The sequence below is a fragment of the Podarcis filfolensis genome (genome assembly GCF_964270895.1).
Source record: "Podarcis filfolensis genome assembly, chromosome: 13".
In the NCBI taxonomy this organism is placed as follows: domain Eukaryota; kingdom Metazoa; phylum Chordata; class Lepidosauria; order Squamata; family Lacertidae; genus Podarcis; species Podarcis filfolensis.
In genome coordinates this window covers 12,883,262-12,897,883 of record NC_139615.1, presented here as the reverse complement: position 1 = coordinate 12,897,883, position 14,622 = coordinate 12,883,262, and the positions used below count along the sequence as shown (strand labels likewise).

Genomic DNA, 14,622 nt, shown 5'->3' with positions numbered 1-14,622 from the left:
TTAACCACTACACCACACTGGCCATTGGCCTGTTGGATCAATTTCTAAGTGAAAATCATCAAAGAAGGGGCGAGAAGCTGGTTCTTCATAGGATGTGGCATTCTTGCTCAACTTTCTGTGTTTGCCCCCTCAATGTGTTCACTCAACTCCCAGGAATACAAGTGGATACAACTGACAGGAATTGGAGAAAGGAAATGATACTTTTTTCCAGCCCATACATCAGGTTTTTCCTCCCTTGTTCTACCACAGAGAAATTTTGAGTTAAACTGAAAAGAGCTTTCTAAGTCTCACCTATCTCTGCTTGCCATAAAATCAGCGAATAGCTGCTAGAGGTCTTGGGTGGAGATGCATGCAATGGGAAGTTGTTGCACCCAGTGACGAAGAGACCCTCTCCGTCACCTGGGGCAGAACGCCGAGGGGCGGGGCGAATTGCGGCAGCCATATGAAAGCCTGTATGCACGCAGTGTGCAAGTGGCAGCCCACACGGATGCTGTGTGAGTGGCGCCCATACTGACTGTGCACGCACCCCTTGCTGCCCCACAGCTGGGGGGAGGCAATGGCCCATCTTGTCACCCCCCCGGGTGGCACCTGGGGCGACCCACCCCCTCTGCCCCCCTTCGTACCCCACTAGTTGCACCTACAAATATGGGAGCATACCCCAATCTTTAAAAGTGTGAGCAGGACATTACCTGCCATAGTTGTTGATCCAATCTTACTCCATCTGCCATTGCTCTGTGTTTGACTTGGGATGAATGCCTTGTACTGAATGCATGTGCCACTGCATAGACCGCATTGTAGATGCTGTAGCTATTTCCTGTCATAGACATTTCAAAAACAGATGCGGGAAGTGTCTCTATCTTCTCCTCCCCAGTGCAGACTTTCTTGTTCATCTTGTCTACAAAAGAATTGGGGTATGTACAGCTGAATGATTCTTCCCAGAAGTCCTTTATGAAACCATCATTGTTTTCTGAGTAAGGGTTCCTATGCTGAATAAATTTATGGAATCCTGACACCTCCTTTGAGTGAATTGCAAGAGATATAGCACCATGGAGGAAATTTATGTCTGAACTTCTTTGGATCGGAAATGATGTGAAATCCATCTGAGCTGTCATAATCCAGACTTTTGTCTGGATGTTCATTGATATATTTGCAAAGTGTAAAAGCTGGTGCATTGATCTCATTGACATTATACTCTGAATTTCTCCATATACAACCACAACTTTGGCAGTGCTTTCCATAACAACTTTGATAGATTTCAAGCCCTCTTCTAGCATGTCACCAAAATCACTGGAAGAAGTTTGTTTGGGGAATTTCTCTATGAAGTCAAAGCAGATGCCCCTTTTGGAAAACAATGGGAACATGTCTTCTTTAAACTTCTCTATAGTGTCATCATCCTGAGAAAGCATCCCAATCCATGTCCATGCAAAATGCAAGAGTAATTGGAGAATCCCTTTATATAGGTGGTTCACATTTGGGAACATTTGGTAGAAGAAAATCCCTTCAGTTTTTTATTCATGACTGGAGCAGAACCATATATGAGCTAAATAATATTTAAAAAATGTTAAAGGATATGAAAGAGAGTGATTTGGGTTATATTTGAAAATCATGTGATTATATTAGCTTATATCCACTCCTAATATGAATTTACAAATGTGACCCAGGGTTAGAAAATATGCCTTATAAGCAGGAGGCAATACAGTAAGTTTACTCAACATGGTGGATCACTTGTTGGAAATTTGTGATAAAGCTAAACAGGCTGATAGGCATCGGGATAAAATAGCTGAGTGCTTTTGTTCTGGCCATCCTTTCTACTGATGTTCTGGTGCCTATTCATTGTGACAAAACCAAGTATGGTATGGAAGTCTGCAAATGTGCCTTTGCCGCGGATTGGACCCTTTCTGAGCTCGAAACATGGGTACCCCCAACAAAATTTGGCTAAATATTTGGAAATATTTGGAGTTTATTATGTATTGGTATAATTTGAAGCTAATGTGATATGATTGTTCTGTTAATTGGAAATTTAATAAAAATTAATTTTTTTTTAAGAAAGTGCCTTGTGCCATCCTCTCATCATCAGGAATCTGGTCTATGACATACTTGCCTCAAAGTTTCCTCAGTGAAATTAAGATCATAGAATCAGCTATGGAAGACATTCTCTAACCTTTCCTTGAAACAATATAGAATACACTGAATGCACACCTACTTATTCTTATACCCACCAAGCTGAAAGTACACACATTTCATATGAGGGGAATTCATAGGTTGGGAATTCTCTTTAGATTCAAATTAGCTTGGTACATATCTTGAAATGGAGTATAGCTATGGGTTTTAATAGATTAAATTGTGTTAAACTCTCACTTTGCACACTACAGATCTGTAGCAGGAAACCTCTGTTCTACCAGGCCTTGGATATTGGCCCAACATGCCATCTTGGACAAGCCATAAGCACATTTCCAAGGTTTCACATTATAGACTATATCAGGGATGGGAAAGTTGAAGAAGCTGCTTGAAACCACAAGATAAATATCAGGTGACAGATGGGCACCTCTGTCCCTATGAAGGTGGTCTATGGAATGGGGAAACTCAAGGTGTGACCCACCAGCTAGATCCTCTTCTCCACCCTCACTATGGATTTGTGATGTATACAAAAAATTGTAAAAGTATCATTAGCACACGTGTGAACCTATTGAAGTTACTGTAGATTGCATGGACAAACAATTAGTTTGTCAGAGAGAATGCTAGAGTGATTGTACGAAATGCACTTTACTATGCTCAAAATGTTGGGAAAGAGACACATTCAAACACCTTCTTGTAAAACGGATATAGTCTAAGACAAGCATGACCATAATTTCTGTTGAATCTGTAAAAGTGTCTGTAGAATTGAAATCACTCTTTTGGTGTCCTGAAAGCATATGGATTCACTCTACAATTTGTATCTTTGGCTTTACGTATTAAACAGGAATATTAGAAGACAAAATGTAGCACAATAGCATAATGTCTGAAATGCAAGAGAAGTTCAAAATGTTTCTTAAACATGTGTATTTATCTTCCACATATAAATCTTACTTGTGGTATCTTGTAGGTACACAGGATGGGGCCAGACCCAACCTGGGCTAATCTGGGGCTGCTTCCACCTAACTCAGTCAAAGTCCAGGTCCACCCAAATTTGCCTGATTCATTTCAAGATTCAAACATTGTCTGACTCTGCTGCACAGCCCTAGCAACTCCTTCATGGTTTCTCTTTGTATGTATTTGTGTGTTAGAGATGAAGCAATCTGTCATTTCTTTTTTCCTAATTTAATTTTCTGCATGATCACATCATGTTGCATTTATCCTAAAAAATCATCATGAAAATTCAGCAGTGATAGACATATCTTTAGAAAAGCCATCTTGTCAGGCAGAATACTAGGGTGAAACTTCAAGGATAATCCTGCAGACTAGAGGGGGATGAACAAGGAACATCCATATGGCTTCATGTACTGGATGTATGCAGTGCCCTTTGAATTAAAATCACACTTTATGTTACAATGTCTTGGAAAAAATACCTATTTTGTTCTGATTTCTTATATCTTTGTTTACAGGCTTAATCAATATAGGAATTTTTTTTAAATTTCAGAACCCCAAGTGAATCGTAAGATTTCTTTTTTAAAGATGCCATTCAAAATGTGACTTCATATTGCAGTCAAACCACTTTAAATCTGCCAGCAACTTCAAAAATGGAAGAGAAATAAAAATGGCTTGTTAAACTACCATGCTGCATGAATTCATTACTTACGCATGGTGTCTCATAGCAAAACAGGATGGCCATGTGCAGACAAATATTAGAACTACATGCGTAAACACAAGATCAAATGGGGGTAGATTAAATGAATTGGTAGAACCACTGAAACTCCAATAATTAGCCAGCCCACTGGGTATATCCAGTGGAAGTCCAACTCCAAGGACAAGGTTGGCTGTGAATAGCATCATTTTAGAACATGGCTTTTAAAAATTCAACTACTTACATATGGTCATCTGAAAGTTCCTGAGCTGGGTATTTTTCAAAGGTCATGGTGTCTGAAAAGATATAGATCTGAGAAATAATACCAGCAACGATGAAGTCACCTGCCTGGTAATATTTGTGAAGAATACGGACAGGTTCTGTGACAGAACACAGAGGAAGAGGAAGAAACTTGCACAAACCCTGTAGCGGCAGTAATACCACCTGCAATAAAAATACTACCATCTTGCAAGGGATTCTTTATTTCTGGCAAAAAATTAACTATTCTGCCATTGCTATTCAAAGGATCCTGAGTAGCAAAGCCTGACTTGAATGGTCACTCCCTCAGATGATGCAAAGCCAGAATAGTACAATATATAAAAAGGGGTCACCACACTGATGAGTCTCTGTGTGTCTATATAACCAGCTCTGAATAGTTATTAACGAGACCTTCCTTTGCATATGGCCAGGATAAGTCCTGAGGGTATGGGAAGGGTGCTATTATGAAAAATGGGATAATTACAGGTGAGGTAATCGCTTGACTTGTGTTCTAGATTCTTTGCAATATTACTAAAGAAAACATGTTTATTGCTTTTCAGCAAAAGTCTTCTCAGAGTCATTCTGAACAGGAGACCAAGAGAGTGAAGACTTCTGGGAGCAAAGATGGTTGGCTAGTCATCTACTGTTGACACTCCATTGTTAGATAGAACTATGTGGTGGTTAAGGATGGTGATAAATTATGACATGTGACCAGTCTGCTAATTGGAAATTTCGCTTGGTATGTGAGGTGACAGCTAGCTTAAGAAGAGGTCATTTTTAATAGGCTGAAAACAAAACAAAAAGCATTTTATTATTATTTCCAACTAAGAAAGATTATTAATAGGGAAAGGTGTTCTGATTGTTAAGTTTTCATTTTGTATTATTTTTAGCGCTTCATCCCTTTTGTGAAAGTGCTGGCTTCAAAGTGAAACTGAAATCTGTGGGAAACTGTGGGAAGGAATGTGGTCCTCTGATAAGGAGAGAGACACAAGTGTTCAAGGCAGAGACTGCTAGGGTGGCAAATATACAGTTGAACATCCCCACTGAGTGTTGGCATCATGCAGCAATTATTGGATGAGCAAGTGAAGGAGCTCAGAGCTGAGATGCATAAAATGGTGAATAAAAATGCATTAAACCTCCCATCTCCACCTTGAGATTTTCACAGAGTTAACTCTTATAAAATTAAACACCTTTATTTCCCACAGAGGAAACATGAAGTGGTAAAGTTACTTTCAATTTCTTGGCTACACTTTAACTGATAAAAAGAAGAAAATAAAATTTCTTAGCATACAGAACTCCTTTGTTTAAAACATTCCCTCTCCTTTTTTGCAATATTTTTTATTATTTTTCAGTTACAAAAATCCAATGTAAGCTTTATTATATCAATACCAAATTGCAATACCAATTCAAATACCAATCAGTCAGATAGCCAGTTACACAATTTAGGTGGCCCCCCATGTGCTAAATTTCAAGGTTTAATAATTCCATTTAATTCTGCTTCCAAACCGTTATTCAGTCCACTTACCATCCAATCTTAATAATAATCCCTTATACAAAAGCTACAATCTTTTTAACTTCAATTCGTGTTGACACATTTAATAATTTATGAATCTGCAAGTGAAGCTCTCCTTTATTCTTCCTGTGTGTGGTATTTATTTTAACCAAATTATTCCCCTTTGTCCTTGCCAAATATTATGTCTATCTTGGTTATTTCTGATCCCCATCATGCCTTGTGGCATTTTTGTCTCGATGTCGTTCTAAAGAAATCTCTTCTTTTTTCAACACCTCTGGATGTAGCAGCAAAGCTCTGTCACTGCTCTTCGCCATTTCTTTTCAGTCTAGGAAAAGGAGTAGCCTCCCCGCCAAAGCCCTGGCACATCTCCAGGTTCTCCCTTCTCCGTCCAGCAAAAAAAACCCCTAGCTATTATTACTCACAGAAGAGTGATCTGGCAACCTGGCAAAGCCTTGGCAAGTCCTTAAGCTCCAATTTTTCTCCGTTCAGCCAGAGATAAAGTGAAAGTTAACTCCACCCAGTTGTTATGAATTCCAAGCCCTTTAAAAATTATTCCATTTTATTTTATTTAGTTCTGTTTGGAATTGTAATCCATATCTGTATTCCCATTTCCCCTCATCTTCACTTGCTACATAAAAAAGTTTTTGGTATTCTTGGTGGGTTTGCTGAGTCATTTATGTAACAAAATAATCTCTAATGAACAGAAGAACCTCTGCTCCTTAATGGTGTCATAGGAGGGATACCAACAAGAAAGGGATACCTTTTGCACTCAGTGCCTCCCTGCCTCCCGCATTCCATGCTGGAGCGGGAGCCAGGTACCGAGATGATCTGCGAGTGCAGCAAAATTTCCCCATCCTGGGAGAGAGTTTGCAAGGTTAATTATTCTCAATCATCCTTGTTTCATCTTTGCCAATGATCTCCCATTATCGTGGGAGCTGGCTCCATCAAGGCAGCCGGAACCGGAAGCCTGTTTAAAACATTTTTAATTAGTGCATACATTTTATTCTGACTTCAGCCCATTCATGATCGACTTCTCTTTCCTTCTATTAAAAGCCAGAAAGCAGCTCAATCACAGAACGTAAATTTCCACCAGCAAAGATAAAAACTTATCTCAGTCATAAATTATAGCCACCTCAGAGATAATTACAAAAGGGAGGCTTTGGCAAACCCCATGCCCTCGGGGTTTTTATGTGTTTTGGGGGTGAGAAGTTGATTCTTCCACTCATGTCACTTAACTTTGTCAGGATTCCTGGGACCTGACAGCTTCTTGGTCTCCCAATAATAATAATACTAATAATAATTTATTATTTAAACCCCACCCTTCTGGCTGAGTTTCCCCAGCCACTCTGGGCTGCTTCCAATCAAGTGTTAAAAACAATACAGCATTAAGGCAGCTTTTTCAGAGCATCAGAGGTTAATCCCCAGCTCACACTTTTCTCCGGCGTGAATGCAATATTCTATATTTATGAATGGCTATCAACAATCAGCACGTCTAGAAAAAACCATATAAGGCAGCTGCTGAACATGTGTTTGCAAATATTCTACTGCTCACAAAGAAAAAAATCACAAGATACAGCAAAGGACAGTTATTATTTCTTTAATTTTTCTTCCTTATTAGCTGTTCCCTATTGTTCAGCTCAGGCATCAGAATGATTATATAACATTTGGGGGAAAAGATGCAGCCCAGCAGCCCACCACCAGAGCCTAAGATGGAGAAGATCTCCACAGCTACCATATATTTTCCCTTGGTGCTCAGGTAGGAGGGAATAAAGGACAGCCAAACACTGCAGAAGACCAACATGCTAAAAGTGATAAACTTGGCTTCGTTGAAACTGTCCGGTAATTTCCTGGCAAGGAAAGCCACAACAAAACTCACAGTTGCCAGGCAGCTCATATAGATGAGGACACAGTAAAACATTGCCACACTCCCCTCATTACATTCGAGTATGATTTCTTCCATCACGGAGTGCATGTCCACATCTGGGTATGGGGGAGAGGTTGCCAGCCACACAGTACATATGCCAACTTGGACTATGGAGCAGGAAAGGAGAATGGAGTGGCCTAGTCCTTTCCCCACCCATTTCCTCATCCTGGATTCTGGTTTTGTAGCCATGAAGGCCAAAACCACCGTGAAGGTTTTTGCCAGGACACAAGAGACAGCGGTTGAGAAGATGATACCAAAAGCTGTTTGTCGGAGGAGGCACGTCACCTTCTCAGGTCGGCCAATGAAGAGCAATGCACAAAGGAAGCAGAGCAGGAGAGAGATGAGGAGAGCGTAGGTGAGGTTTCGGTTGTTTGCAATGACAATGGGTGTGCCGTGGTGTTTTATAAATGTACCTAGTACCAGAGCAGTGATCAAGGAAAGGGAAAGAGAGAAACAGGCTAAACTGATGCCCAAAGGTTCTTCATAAGACAAGAAGCTGATATCCTTGGGTAGACATCCATCACGGTTCTTGCTTGGATATTCTTTGTCTGGGCATTTATTACAGTCATTCATATCTGGGAAAAAATAAGGAAATGACCTTTAGTTCATATCACGTCAGCTTCCTGAAATGTTGACTTTCTGTCTGAGAAGAAAAGAGCTCTGCTCAAATTAAAACATGTTTAATACTGCCTGATGCTCTGTAATATGGTATTGTTGCATTTAATCGGTTCAGAGATATTGGTCTGTAAATTGCAGAGCCATTTCGGCCATTCATCCTCATGATTTTGGAACATATCATTACACTAGCTTGGGTGTAGCCTGTGTAAGTCAAAAGGAATGAAAAGCCCCTTCTAGATTTGATTTGAACCACATACCACCTTGCTACTCTCAATGCATAGTCATTCTCATTAGATTAACATATTAAGGCTATCTGAAGGGCAATGATCACAAAGAAGCAGGATCTCACACACAGTAGATCATCTCTTGTTTTGAAAATTAAATCAGCCGTCCTTACAGCAGCTTTCAATGCTAAGTACCGAGTCTGCATCTATTTAACTATTTATTTCTCTTACCATCCTGGTTTGCAATCTTCCCCTCAGCACATGGGATGCAATCGTAGCAGCAAGGTGGCTGTCCCTCCTTCACTTTCTTGCTGAATCCTGGTAGACATCTCTCAGTACAGACAGAAAGAGGCTGAGTCTTTTCCATAAATGAAACAGCAGAAGGTTCATCAAGAGACTAATGAATTTGGAACCCTTTAGGTTCTTGGTCCTTTCTCTATGTTACTAAGCTGACACAGCATTTCAGTAATATGTAATGACTATACAAAGAGCCATTTCGTCCTTTCGTATAATTAATATTGTGATGTTCCCTCTATATTGCTCTAGGATGTGCAGTGCCCCATCTGTTAAGCAAATATTTTTCTGTCCATTAAAGTACACTTTGAAGTTACTCTAGTTTCCCTGTTTATTTTGTTATAATTGTTGCTTTTAAGTATTTTGTCCACTTGGCAGACAGCTCTAGAACTGATTTTGGTGCCAGTGGGTACATTTATTCTTGGACCCATCTGATTCCTGGGAATGTGTTCCAAATCCACGTTGTAGCTTCATGGTCTCTGAGCATGTATACCCTCTTGTGCTGGGGAAATGTACATAGAGGCTCCATTTGACTGGAAGAAAACCTGCCCTTCTATATCCACGCCCTTTCAAAGAAAAACTGGTATTTGACCTAATGACCCACATTCAGATGATGAATTGTGTGATGCAAAAACCACATTTGCATGGATGCTCTTGTAGTTGGGTCTGTGAATGGTTGGGATTAGGGTGAGCTAATCTATTTTTTGTTACAGTGGTACCTCGGGTTAAGAACTTAATTCGTCCTGGAGGTCTGTTCTTAACCCAAAACTGTTCTTAACCTGAAGCACCACTTTAGCTAATGGGGCCTCCCACTGCTGTCGCGCCGCTGCTGCGAGATTTCTGTTCTCATTCTGAAGCAAAGTTCTTAACCTAAGGTACTATTTCTGGGTTAACAAAGTCTGTAACCTGAAGAGTCTGTAACGCAAGGTACTACTGTATTTCAATTTGAATTAGGATCCCCTAAGGCATATTTACACTGTTAGCCTTGCTTAACTGCATTTTGTAGTAAAAGGGTTATTCTGTTTTGTAACCTCCTTAATAAAATATTTGCCTTTGATCCATGTGTGTCTTCTAGCTGTAAGATTTTGGCTCTTAATCTGGTACCTCATTGCCTTGGTCATAAACCACTCCTCAACTTGTGGCTCAAAAAACAGTGAGTACACCTGCAGGTTGATAATGATTGCTTATTCAATACTGAATCTCTTTTGAATTACAAACAATGCAACCCTACCTGGTTAAACCAACTGTGCCATGTGATAGCATCTTCATCAAGGAGTAATGATTGGTCTGGAGGAGCTTGTGGATCTGTCCTACCAACTCTCACTCGGTGCAAACTTTGGTTGGTGAATATGATCCCATTCACAATATCCAAGCTTGATACTGCCTCCCCATTCTGGTTGATGAAGACCACATCTCCTGCTGTATTGTTAAATGAGATGCTTCTCAGAAAGTGATGGAGCTAGATTGAAAGCAGAAAAGAAAGGGGTTTAGAAAAGACTGCAGTCTAATGCAGGGAGGAGCATTTTGTTTCTATGGGAAGAACCTACAGCAAATGGTGGGGGTGATTTAGTCAATTGTCAGTGGATTCAGGCCCAAGCATGGAGAGAGTCAACCAATTTTCTTTCACACACATGCATCTCTCTCAATCTTCCTTACAATCCTTCTTTCTCTGATTGTCCACAAATTAAATATGTTTAAGCAGCGATCTCTATCTTTCTCTCTCTCTTCATCCCTCCCTCCCTGAGCATCTCAGAAGACACGGCAGTGGTTTGTGACCACCAGCTCTAAGGAAGGATTTGGTTGATATTGGATAGAGGGAGTGCTGAACATCTCTCTCAACCATTACCACTGCTTCCAGTCTATGAATGGCATGGGATCTCATTGGGTTGCAAAGCTTCCATCATAACAAATGCTTTCTCCTCAAGCATGGGGCAATAACTGCTCAAAGAAGGACACAACCATCATTTCCCTTCCCTATAGATTCTACAGCCATTTGCAAGCAGAAAAATATATGGGGAAATCATCTAGGATACCATCATATCAGTGCCACCTCCTACTCTGTCTGCAGAATTATAATGTCCATTCTGGGTTCTTCTTCCACATACACTAGTGCAAATGCTTGAACTCTGAGAGGAAAGAGCAAGCTGATAGAATTTTGGGAACCCAAAAAGTGACAAGAAGTAGCAGGGATTTGCCAGTTGTGGAAGTTCAGCCTTTACCTGCCAAAATGGTTGATTCGGATTCTTCCCTCTCCCTCCATATGCAATTCCTCTGTGTCTGAGTCTGGATGTGGACATGGCATGTAAAGCATGGGCCATGGCATAGACAGCACTGTGGATGCTGTAACTGTGGCCTGTCATGCTCATTTCAAAAAGGGATCCGGGAAGGTTCTCCAGCTTCTCTTCTCCGGTGCAAATATTCCCCTCTGCCTTGTCTGCAGTGTTTTCTGGGAATACACATTCAAAGGCCTGTTGCCAGAATTCCCTGATAAAACCGTCCTCATATGTGCTGGAAGGGTTTCTGTGCACAACATACTGATGAAATCCTGGTGGGTTTCTAAAGTGAACTTCAAAGGCTATAAGGCCACTGAATATTCCTGCATCCCAGTACCTTTGAAAGACGAATGTAGCAAACTCAACCTGGGCTGTTGTTATCCATACTTTACTTTTTACATTCTTTGTCTTGTCATCATGTTTTGATATGTATGAAAGCACCATAAAAGTTGCCATGGAGTAAGATTCCCCAGAGGCAACCACTACGTTAGCTTTGCTGATAAAAATTTTCTGACTTATTGTTGCACCCTGTTGTAGCATGTCAGTAATTTCAGAAAGAAAACTAAAATTGGGGATTCTTTCTATGAATTCAAAGCAGACACCACTCTTGGTAAACATTGGGGAAATGGTTTGCACAAAACTTTCTCCATCGTTATTGTCTATTGCAATGACTCCAATCCACGTCCACCTGAAATGCAGAAGCAAAGAGAGAATTCCCTCATACTGAAGGGCTTCTGAGGCTGCCATCTGGTAGAAGGGAAGCCCTGGGCTTTTATCATTCATCACTGGAGCAGAGCCATAAATGAGCTAAAAAGTAAATGGAGGAAGAGAAGAGACAAAGTAATATTTACAGAGTTCTTTCAAACTACAGTGGTACCTCGGGTTACAGACGCTTCAGGTTAGAGACGCTTCAGGTTACAGACTGTGCTAACCCAGAAATAGTACCTCAGGTTAAGAACTCTGCTTCAGGATGAGAACAGAAATTGTGTGGCAGCAGCGGGAGGCCCCATTAGCTAAAGTGGTGCTTCAGGTTAAGAACAGTTTCAGGTTAAGAATGGACCTCTGGAACGAATTAAGTTCTTAACCTGAGGTACCACTGTATTCATATACATTATTATGTGGTGAATCCTGTCAGTCAGACATGCCCTTTGCCACCCACCAGGGGTTGCATGCCCTTTCTCATTTATACAAAAGACACACATGCAGATGAGCTCAAAATTGAGGTCATCTCTCATTCCTGTTTGTTAAACATTTGTTCTGTTGACCAGAGAGGGGCATTTTCCCTATTATATTCTTCATTTCTTAAAAAAATAATAATATTCCCAATCTGTCAGGGTTAAACTGAATGGAGGGACACACAATGTCCTAAACAAAGGATTGCCTAACACTGCGTTAGACATTATTTACTGCAGCCACTTCAGAACTGCCACTTGGGTCAGATGCACATTTCTGCTTTTTCTCCTTCAAGACTTCTCAGACTTCATCTATGAACATTTATTTCACTTTGGAACCAGCTGCTGAATACTATTGCTGTTCTCATGCAGATCTGGACTGTATCTGCAATTTGCCATAACTCCAGAGTGTGTTTAATTTGAAAGCCCTTTCCCCCTAAATATTGACATATTGGGTGTGGTGTCGTGAAGGCAAATAATTATTGTACTCTGAAATACTTGTGAATTTTCATCCTATTACCAATTCCCCCGCTTCCCCTGCAACTCAATTCAGATACCCTTCTCGTTAAGCAGGAAATGCTGCAAATCCAAAAATGGCTGGTGAGGGTGGTGTGCATGGATCTGCCCCCAATTTCATCCTCGCCCTGAACTGGTGATACACTCTGAACTGGTTCTGTGAATTCAGCCTCATTCTCAATGTAAGCTTAGAGAGGTATCGTACATGGGTGTCTTACCTGTGGAATCTTATAGATATCCAAAACTGTTGCCACATAAAAGGAGATTACAGAATCAAGTCCCCCAATGACCCCTGCCAGATTATTTTCAACATCACATATATAGTTTGGGACAAATTTCTCCACCCTGGATAAAAGCAGCAGTGTGGCAAGATATGTGCTCCTTGCATTATTATAGCTGTCATACAAGTGAAAACCCAAGGTGATATTGGGTAAGATTTGAGGGTCTTCATTGATCTCCTTGACTGCAAATGCCAAGGCCACGATGTGCTGGTAAAGCTTAGGCAACACCCTAGGATGAGATTTGCAAACAGTATCAGAAGGAACAGATTTGAATTACAATAGTTAATCCTATTGAGTTCAGTGGAGTTGTCTCCCTGTCCATTCCACTGCTGAGCAGGTCTTATAATCAGCAAGTTCTTCCTCATGTTTACACAGAATCTCCTTTCTTGCAACTTGAATCCATTGGTTCACGTACTACCCTCTGGAGCAAGAGAAAACAAGCTTGCTCCATCTTCCTGGTGACAACCCTTGAGATATTTGAAAATGGCTATGCTATATTCCCTCAGTCTCCTATTTTCATAGCTAAACATACCAAACCCCCTCAACTTTTCCCTCATAAGGTTTGGCTTCCAGACCCTTGATCATATGTGTCAACCTCTTCTGCACATGTTGTAGCTTGTCAGTATCCTTCTTAAATTGTGCTGAACACAACTGAACAAAATATATCAGGTGTGTTCTGCGCAGCGCAGAAGAGATCTCTTCTGTGGTTTTTTTTATTGGGGTACTATGCTTCTGTTGATGCAGACTTTTCACACATAGCACTGGCAAATCAGCTGTTCCCCATCTTATATTTGTACAGCTGGTATTTCCTGCCTAAGTGCAGAACCTGACATTTGTCCCTACTGAAATTCATTTTGTTAGCTTTGTCCCAGTAAAGACCTGTTAAGGCCAATGGTATCTAGACCAGGGGTTGCTAATGTGGTGCCCATAGGAACATTGGAACCCCTGGGGTCTTTCCCTGAAACATCTGAAGTCTTTTCCTGACATTTACAAAGTGTCTGAGCTCTCTCCTGCAATGACCCTTCCTTATTCATGATGCAGAGATGGTGGCTGTAATTCACACAATTCTCTACTTCATATTACAGTGGTACCTCAGGTAACATAAGCTTCAGGAAACATACGCTTCAAGTCACAGACTCCGCTAACCCAGAAATAGTACCTCGGGTTAAGAATTTTGCTTCAGGATGAGAACAGTAATCGTGCTCCGGTGGCACGGCGGCAGCAGGAGGCCTCATTAGCTAAAGTGGTGCTTCAGGTTAAGAACAGTTTCAGGTTAAGAATGGACCTCCAGAACAAATTAAGTACTTAACCCAAGGTACCACTGTATATGCCGTCATTGTGAAACAAACTTTAGCCTAAGATCAGGAAATGAAACAATAAGAGCATTCAGCTTATGTAAAGTTTTTTTTAATTCATTCTCACTAACACTCCTGCTCAGATAAAGTCTATCAAAATCGGTTGTTCAAAAGGGCTAATAAATATATATACTTTTCAATACAATTATTTTCATTTCCCTATTGAGAAATGGGAACTTAGAGAGTATTCTCTTAATTCAGAAGACATTCCTATGTATTTTTACATCAGCATATGTCCCACTGAAATCAAAAGTGCTTATCCCTAGGTCAACGGGTAGAAGTTTGCAGCCTCAGCCATTATGCTGAGGCTGCAACTCTTGGTTTGATCTTTCCCGTACTGTAATGAATGAGTGGCTTAGTTCTTACACAAGCTCTTCAGGCAGCGCTGGTGGGGGTTCCTCAGTGAATGTTGCTGGAGAGGAGATGAAGCCACC

At 40.7% G+C, this 14,622-nt stretch overlaps 1 protein-coding gene across 1 annotated transcript; it reads right to left on the bottom strand.

Annotated features, from left to right (window-relative positions):
• Nucleotides 1-7,111: 7,111 nt before the first annotated feature.
• On the bottom strand, nt 7,112-11,667 carry LOC310747193 (vomeronasal type-2 receptor 26-like). The gene is made up of 4 exons (XM_083581550.1): nt 10,811-11,667; nt 9,823-10,050; nt 8,529-8,655; nt 7,112-8,030 (listed from the first exon to the last, which is right to left on the bottom strand). Exons 1-4 carry the CDS (start codon nt 11,645-11,647, stop codon nt 7,129-7,131), a joined length of 2,094 nt encoding a protein of 697 aa, XP_083437676.1. The 5' UTR covers nt 11,648-11,667; the 3' UTR covers nt 7,112-7,128.
• Nucleotides 11,668-14,622: the final 2,955 nt, after the last annotated feature.